The sequence below is a fragment of the Austrofundulus limnaeus genome, unplaced genomic scaffold (genome assembly GCF_001266775.1).
Source record: "Austrofundulus limnaeus strain Quisiro unplaced genomic scaffold, Austrofundulus_limnaeus-1.0 Scaffold19, whole genome shotgun sequence".
NCBI lineage: Eukaryota > Metazoa > Chordata > Actinopteri > Cyprinodontiformes > Rivulidae > Austrofundulus > Austrofundulus limnaeus.
Window position 1 is genome coordinate 2,451,416 of NW_013952421.1, and position 8,951 is coordinate 2,460,366.

The 8,951-nt window shown below is 36.4% G+C and overlaps 1 protein-coding gene across 5 annotated transcripts in view; it reads left to right on the top strand.

Moving 5' to 3' along the window:
- The window catches only part of scaper (S-phase cyclin A-associated protein in the ER), a 65,031-nt gene that overhangs the window by 21,392 nt on the left and 34,688 nt on the right, over positions 1–8,951 (top strand). For all 5 annotated transcript variants that reach the window (XM_014003574.1, XM_014003576.1, XM_014003578.1 and 2 more), the window contains 2 exons: positions 2,506–2,613; positions 6,845–6,981. In XM_014003574.1, coding sequence (XP_013859028.1) covers positions 2,506–2,613; positions 6,845–6,981 — 245 coding nt within the window. The remainder of the gene's footprint in view (positions 1–2,505; positions 2,614–6,844; positions 6,982–8,951) is intronic.

Consider the following 8,951-nt stretch of genomic DNA (forward strand, 5'->3'; position numbering starts at 1 on the left):
TGTGTGTGTGTGTGTGTGTGTGTGTGTGTGTGTGTGTGTGTGTGTACACAGCCTCCGTGTGTAGTTGTGCTTCTGTACAGTGTGTGTGCCAGCTGTCCAAGCGCTGCCCTCGGGAAGAATGTGTAATGGGGATAAGCTTCTTCTCTTGGCTCCTAGCAGCTTTACTGCAGATCTGTTCCAGGTGTGTGAGCGTGTGTGTGTGTGTGTGTGTGTTTTGAGCAATTGTGTGGCCCACAGTAAACTAAACTTCAACACGGCCAAGCTCCAATCACGCTGCCCAGTGGCTCCCAACATCTCCATGTGAGAGCAGCGGCGTAAGCCTGCACTGACATAATTATGTCATACTGAGCCATTTCAATTTGGAGCACAATTGTCCACGCACTCCCACAAAGACAAACACGGAYGGCTCATCTTTTGATAACAGAATAGTTGAAAACAGTTTTAATCAATGCTCCACATTCCTATATGATGTTTATTAKCACCCACTGCCATGATCATGTAGCTGCATGTGTCTGGGTTTGTCTGTTGGCAAAAATATTCACAAACCACTGAAAGACTTGTCTCTCTCTGAAAAGTGTTTCCATTACTGTTGTACAAGGAGGGCAGCCCCTAACAACTCCCCTCCCCCATCCAAAAATTTGAGAGGTCATATTAATTACAGGAATAAATTTTGACAGGTTTTTTTTTTCTAATGTATTACCACATTATGTTTCAATATTTTCTCATTCATAACTAAAATATTGTGTGGCGGGGGAATAAATCCTCATAATTTCTCCTTCCCTCCTGCTGTTCCACGTGCAGAGCAACGCCTAACAACAGTCGTAGTTGTATTTCTCACACCAGAGTCGGAGGAAGAAATTTTCATTTACTTTTTCTTGTTAACTGCAGAGATGAAAAGAAGTTGTGGACATTCACTTGCTCATAAGTTCATCTTCCTAATTTAACAATCAAACTCTGCTCTGGAAGCGCAGCAGATCTTTTTCAGTAACGTGGAAGTTCACGTGTATGGCAGGCCATTTTACAATTTAATCAGCTTCACTAGACTTACACTCTGGATATCTGAAATTGGTACTTGACGTATTATTTAATTAAGATATCTTTTAATATATTTTGACTAGTACAAATGATGTCAGATTTACCATTAAGTTGTATGGAGGCTCTAATTTAGGATATCATTAATGTATTTTTTGGATATCAGACAAATGAAAATTTTGTTATTATTTAATTAAGATATCTTTTAATATATTTTGACTAGTATATATGATGTCAGATTTACCATTAAGTTGTATGGAGGCTCTAATTCAAGATATCTGCAATAAATTACTAACTACCTGAAACATATATTTCAGATGTCAACAATTAAATTATAACTGATCATAAATTAAATGTGAGATCTTTTTGTTGACTTATAATTTCAATTAAAGATGTCTTAAGTGACATCAGGTTTGTAGTTACAGTTAATATTGGTGTTCTTGGCAGCTTTTCTGACATTTTTAAGTATTCATCGATTTCGAAATTATATCGTTTCAAACAAAATTGGGAGTTCTATCATGATATACATTTTAGCCATATCATCCAACCCTAGGTTAAATTTCTATCTGTTATCTTTGTTGAAATAATTAGTTTGAGTTGATGTATATGTTTTTGCACATAGTGAAAAGCAAAAGGCAGCATCTGAATGTTTAGCTCAGGTTTGTGTAATTTTAGAAGAATATGTACATAAAAAAACTTATTTAAAGGTGATTTAAAAGATTCTTGAAAGAATCCTTATTTAAATGAGGATTTAACAGTGTTGGTTAAACAGATTTATGTCCAAATAAATTATTTTTAAGCACCTGGCTGTAAATTCCACAAGCACTTGCATTTATCTCTGATTAACTGGCTGCCATGACAACAAGTCTGGGACACCTTGAGACTTCACACCAGCATCAGATAAAGAGGAGGGTTGAGGGCAGGAAAAAAAAGGGGGAGAATCTTGTTAAAATGTTAGATGACCTTGGCTGACATCCGACACCAGAGATCACGGATGGGTCAGCAGCGAGCACTTTGTTTAATGACATTAAACACAAACCATCTCGAATGGGCTTGTTTCCAGAAATTGATCAAAAACAGTTCCTGTTAAACACCTGCCTCTTGTCCTATCACTTTGTCAGATCTGCACTACATTTAGGCTTGGACAAATAAGTCGTTCCTTTTTTGCAAGCGGACAATTGTCAAATAAGTTGGAGTTGATTAATTTTGTAGGCCATTTAGAGGCATTTTAACGCTGGGCAGGTGAATCAATCGCGGATGAAATCAACGTGCGACACACCCAACAGCTTCTGCTCCTCTTCTCCAGCCTGAGCTTCACACTGAAGTTTAGGAGAGGCAGGTTGTGTCCCATTGTGCACGTCCGTGTGGTGTATTGTTTCACCAGGGTAACGCAGAGCCCCGCTGACCCTCTCCTGCCTCTGTCTCCATTGTGTCTACTGCACTGACCTCTGACCATTGTGTTTGTGTTTGCAGATCACCTCAGAGGTGCACCTGTTCAGCCACACCAAAGGCAAGAGGCACCAGCAGGCCGTGCGAGACAGCAGCAGCATCCAGGGACGGGAGCTCTCCGACGAGGAAGTGGTGCGTATCAAAACCACACACTGCCAGGAACAAACATCCTCTGATTCTGTCGAAGAATCCCGCCCCACTGCTGCTTGTGTCATGTAAATAGACAAAGAGAAACAGCAGTTGTCTTTTATGGCATGTCCATTATGATGGTTTATCCACCCCTTTTATGCACTGCCACAGCTCTGTCGCTGGCTTTGTGCGATTCTAAATGAGCCTTAAAATGTACACAGTTAGGGTTCAGCGCTTCAGTGGAGCGTTGACATCACCCTCTTGTCCTTGGGCCTTTTTTGTCATGGAGTGGCTTTCTGTGGGAAGGCAGCTTGTCAATGCATGGTAGCCTCTCAGGCTGCAATATGAGATTGGCCTTTCAGCCACGCTCATTGTGAGACGAACAACTGTTGGCGCTAGATGCAGCACCTTTAGCCCCAACAGATCCTTCATTCAAAAGATTTTCAATGACTTGCTTTCTTCTAAATATTTTTTTTAAACACTGGTCTTTTTTTTGGTATTGACAATATATAAACATTTGCTTTTTTTAGACAGTTTTTGATTTCTTGTTGGACACTGTCTTCTCTGTGATGACATCATATTCATATGTGTTGCTTTTATATCTTTGAAGAAATTTAGATTTATCAAAACTAAGTGAACTAAGTGCTTATCTAACCCTGTTTATTGTTTTAATATCAATTTTATTCGTTCTTTTTTTAAATTGAAACAGTTGCCACTTACTGTAACTTTTCTTTACAAAGAGTGCTGGATCAGCTGTGCACTAGTTAGTAAACAAATTTTAAACTGACCAAGCAAATTATTAGAAGACATCAAGTTTTTATTGCCCTTTTCAATATGTGGTTCAATATAACAAAATGATTTGGATATATTTGTTGTTTTTAAATTGAAATATTTCCGGTAAAAGCAGTAACTTTTCTATTTTGCTCTTGGCAAAAATAAAAGCTAGAGTTAGGGCTGTTATCTATTCAAAACTTTAAAAATATCCTAACATGCTGCCACCTCTTTATATAATGACAAGCTTTTATCCATATTGTTTTTCTCACATTTATATGAGTATTTGAACGGTACTGAAAGCTTTTCTTGTTGGAGAACACTAAGCATATTGTTGTATCGCTGTGTGACCGAAGGAAATTATTCTTGGCCCAGGTAAAAAAAAAAATTACCAAATCTGTCAACTGATTGGACATTTTCATATAATTTGAACTTTGTAAAAAAAAAAAATCAGAAAACCTATTTAATTATTTCTGATGAAGTCTTCTGATTGAAGAGTTTTTTTCTGTTCTGCCTGTGGGTGGTGTTTGGACAGCACAGCCAGCAGAGGGTGACCTCTAAGAAGCACTGAGTTGATCCTGAAGGGTTTGTTTTGAAAGCAGCCAAAGTTGAGGAGTTTTTAAAGAAATCTTCAGAAAAAATGCTGGATCAATTCTGTCTTTTCAATGTGTTTTGTATTTGTGCTATATTAAAAATAGAACCAGTAATGCCATTAATACATTAGGAAGATACTTTCATTTGTACTAGATTACTGATCGTTATAAAACTTATGTAAACCACTACATTTCTGGCAACTTGATCTGGATTAGTGTTATAACTTGGCACCAAGAAGAAGCATAGCTGCGGGAGCCCACACACCGAAGCCTAAATGAATGAACTCGTCTGATTCATAGAATTTATTTCGGTTTAAGCTGAGTTTTAGATCTGTGACAGGTCAGCTTGTGTCAGGGAAAGGAAGAAATGTTTTTAATGGTATCACATTTCTACCATCAGGGCTAATCTGTGGCTTTGTGCTGTGGTGGTGCCCTTAGGTCAGTGTCTTTGCTGCTTTGTTGCTTTGGTTTTGTGGTAGATAGCTGTCTGTCACCAAATCTGAGTGTCTCAATTTCCCACAGTCTACATTGTTTCCTTTCAGATTACCTTTACTTAACTTTATGATAAAAGTGGAGATTGTAATTAGCGCTTTAGTGTTGTACTTTGTATTTTTCAGATATATTTTACCTAACAGTTGTGATTTTTGCAATGTATGTTGTTTTGCTGGGGTCGCTGAAACAATTCCATTAAGTAAGTGGGTAGTGCACTGGATAGCTTCTCAGAGATATGACTGATTAGCTGTCTGCAAACACCGGACAGCTACGGTCATGAGTCAAGACGCGCTGTAATATTAGTGACAAAAGGGCAAAGGTGCTCATATATAATGAATACAAAAGCACACACACTTTTAAAGAAAATTCAATTACTCATGCCTTTTTTGAAAAGCTTTCATTATCTCTTTTGTGCAGGTTTTTTTTTCATTTGTTACCTTTAAAATATACTTGAATAAATTATCTGAAAGTCTCATTCATATTAAAGGGACATATCATTGAGGGGGGATGGGGGGCGCCTTGTTAAGAGACGGCTTTAAAATGAGTTGATCTGAGACACACCTCCAGAAAAGAGGTGAAAGAGGGGCTTGTGGAGTTACAWTTGGGAGGAATTCAGACCAGTACATTGCAGTTCCACTTTTAGACCTCAACTGAATGATTTAAATGTAAAAAAGAAGAATTTTAAAGCATGACATGTCCACTTTAAATCTGTGATTTAACATTGAAAGCATGAAAATGTTCTAAAACATTTTGTTCTGTAAAATGGAATTGTAATGAGTAATTCATTGTAACCCTTTTTAAAAATATTTTTTTAAGGTATCAAGATAACAAAAAGGATTTGTTATGTTAGAATTTTAGGACAGATTGGCCTGATTAACTTTAATATTTCTAGAAAAAAATCACATTTGCTATTCATTTACTTGACTCATTTGGACTTGGTTAACAAAAATATACGGGTTATTTCTAACACAAACTGGCTTGTTAACCATCTGGGAAAAAAATCTTAATTAGAATATTGTGTTTTGTCAAAATACATAATTTATGGTATTTTCAGTTTAAAAAAATGTTCACTCTTGTAGATTAAATTGGGGGAAAAGGAAAAACTTTTCAAATTCAGACTGTCATTTTTCTCTGGCACTACCGTAATTTGCTTTTGCATACTTGAGGTTTTTACAATCCCTCTCAGTGGAAAAACCTCCCATTCAGGCAGCAGGTGCAGGGACAACACTTGACCAAAGGCTATGGCATCCCACACACAGGTTAGCATCACTGCTGAATGGAAACCCCTTTATCTCAGGGCCGTCCTATTCTCTGGGGTGCTGGATGACAAGTTAATTGGGTAATTTGGTTTCTTGCACATGCATCATGCTGCTCAAATTGGGTTACATTCCCCMGTCTCTTGGTGGAAACATCAGAATTGTCTGACCGAGCCAGACAGAAGGCAACACCTCCGGGCTGCTTGCATGTCTATGGGAGGGCAGGTGGATACAAAAGAGGATAGACAATCGGAGGCAATTATAGGGTCCAGTGGTGCTGTTTAAGACATGTCAGACAGTATATTCAGTATCACATGCTAAGTGTATTACTTCTACTTACATTTGACAAGCATTGTGCTGTATTTGTGTTGTTTTCTTATGTTTTACTGCTTTGAAACAGATTTCATACTTCTCACTAAGAAGAAAATTCCCTTTTTTGTATTTATATATAGAACTACAATAGTCACTGCCTTTTTAGTTAGTTGTAATTATTGAATACATAGTTTAATAAATGTTTTGATGTCGTATCCAACCAGGTGGAGAAAGTTGAACTTACAGTGCTTTGTGTCTTTTGTGACCTTAGTTTAGCGTTGCTAAATGTGCATAATTTTGTAAAATGTCTAGACTTTAAAGATTACTCTGCAAATTATCAAGTACTTGAGCATGAGCCACTTCAAACTATCAGGACATTGTTTTGTTTTTCCTGAAGTGAAAGTGGTTTTTAAGCTGTACTTATAAATAAAAGATGAAAGGCAATAGCATTTAGAGAATAATTAATGAGATTGTTTTCTAATCGTGAAACAGTTTGTCATACTTAGTTTGTGTCTCTTATGCACTGTATTAGGAATGCAAGTGTTATTAAATATTATTAAATATTGCTATGGTGATATTAGTTGGGATTAAATAATCTTTTCCTAACTTTTTTTCTTATGTCATAATCTTCACAACACTACATTCACCACATGTATGAGAGTCCATCTAATTGGCCAAATATATTAATGTCAGGAAGATAAATATATATAACAGCTGGAACTTATTCACTGCATCCAAGCAGTCTTTTGCAATATTGATATTACACACATGAATATGTGTGGCCTTAATATGTTTTTTTTTTTTTTTCAGGAGCATCTTTCCTTGAAGAAATATATCGTGGATATTCTGACAGACAGCTCTGTTTCTTCTGAGAGTATAAAAGATGGAGAGGAACGCCAGAAAGCAAGGAAGAAAGCAAAGAAACTCCGAGCACGGATGAACTCCAGGTAATAAAACTCTCTTTCTCCGTAATTCTGGATCAACCCGTCGCTCTGCTCATCTCCCAGCATCCTCTCTTTAAACTTTCAGAAACAAAACTGTGCCAAGATGTTTTTTTTTATTATTTTATATATTTTTTATTAGTGACAAGGAGATAGAAAGCAGATGTTATTTGCATCAATGCTGTCTACAAGGCAACAGTGATGAGCTTAATTTATGACCACTTTCTGTGATTGGGGAGCAAAGCTGCAAATCGATCCATGGGTCCTCGTCTTTCCCCTGTAAAGAGCTTTCCTCCAAATTGCTGTCACGGTGCTGCCTAATCTGAAGTCTTCTTCAGTGTACAAGATGTATGTTAAAGTATGTTTGAGCCATGCCTATTTTTCTTCTGAGTTATTGATTTTTTTTTTCTGGCTTTAATGACGCATCAAAGAAAATCAATAGTAATCAACAAATTGGGGGTGACAACGCTGTGTGTCATAACCTGGACTTGAGCTCTATTAGTTTAACTTCCTGTCAGGAGAGGAAGGGAGAAGAATACAAAGAGATGCCATGTTGACAGTGCTTATTGACTAATTCTAATAAAGATGTCATTGATGCAGATTATAGAGAGGATTCCATCACAAGCAGAGTGACAATAACACGTAAAATACACTTCACTTCTTTTTTTTTTTCTTTTTGTATGGCGGGCATTGTGCAAAGCCCTTTGCCATGTGCTTCTTATTCATTCATTCATTCATTCATTCATTCATTCATTCATTCATTCTCATACACACACTCATACAGCAGTTCTGATTCCATATACAGTATAAGCACTGGTTATGTACCGCTCCATTGCTGTACAGTCACACAGTGACAAAACAAGTTCTTATTGAAATTATTAAGTTTTAACGTTTTTGTTCCTCAGAGGGAAAAAAAGCTAATTTAAAGCCTTTATTCATATAAACTGACTTAAAGTAAAAAAAAAATACAAAATTAAAATTCCACATGATATTAAATCAACATACAGTGTTTAGTCCATTTTAATGCTACATGCAGTAGGACTGCGTCATGTTAGGAAGTCTCTCCAGGAAGTTGCGATATTTCCCCAACATCAATTAATGCAAAGTCAGCCAGTCCCTGCAAATTTGATTGCAATTTTTATTTATTTATTTTTTGAACAATGTGCTACAAAATCTATAATTTTAAGCCACAACGATCACAATAAAAGGCCACAGAGTTATGAAGGAACAGATTAGGAAAACATGGAAATGGGTTGTTATTTTTGAGCATTGCAAAGATAAAACCTGACATTTTTCTCACTTTTTCAAAATGCTCCTGTTTGTTTTTCATCTTAGCCACTATCCTCTAAATAAGATTTAATCATCTGGGGCAGTTAAAATTAATTCATCTCACCCAATATATTATCGATGTGCAGAGAGTGAATGCATGGCATGTGGCATTATAACAGCATACTGTATATTAAAGTCAGAGCAGTCCTTAGCAATATTAATATTGTGATAATATTTTCTATGTAATGCTCAGCCTCATCTTTCAGCAGGCATTGTCAACATTCAAAATTCCTGAGCCCCCTGTCTTAACACAAACAAAACTTCCTTTAAAGAATATAAAATAAACAAACTGCTCGACTCCCAAAATGAAATCATCTTGAAAACTAGTCTGACTTGAGTAGCCATGTTTTTTTTTTAAAGTACACAACCCCCCCCCCCAGTAATTTTCCTTCTTAAGTTTGTCTTGAAGAATGCGTTTGCTGCTGCTTTTAAAATTTTCCTGTGAAGTCTCAAACTTATATTTATTTTGAGAGTAACTGCTGAGTGTGTGTCTTGTGTTCAGTAGTTCAAGTTGTTGAGAACAAAAATATTTTTAAGCTGTTTTAAATGAGTGTGTTTTAGGGCTGCAACTAACGATTATTTTAATAATCAATTAATCTGTTGATTATTTTTTCGATTAATTGGCCAAATCATTAAAACGCTTAATT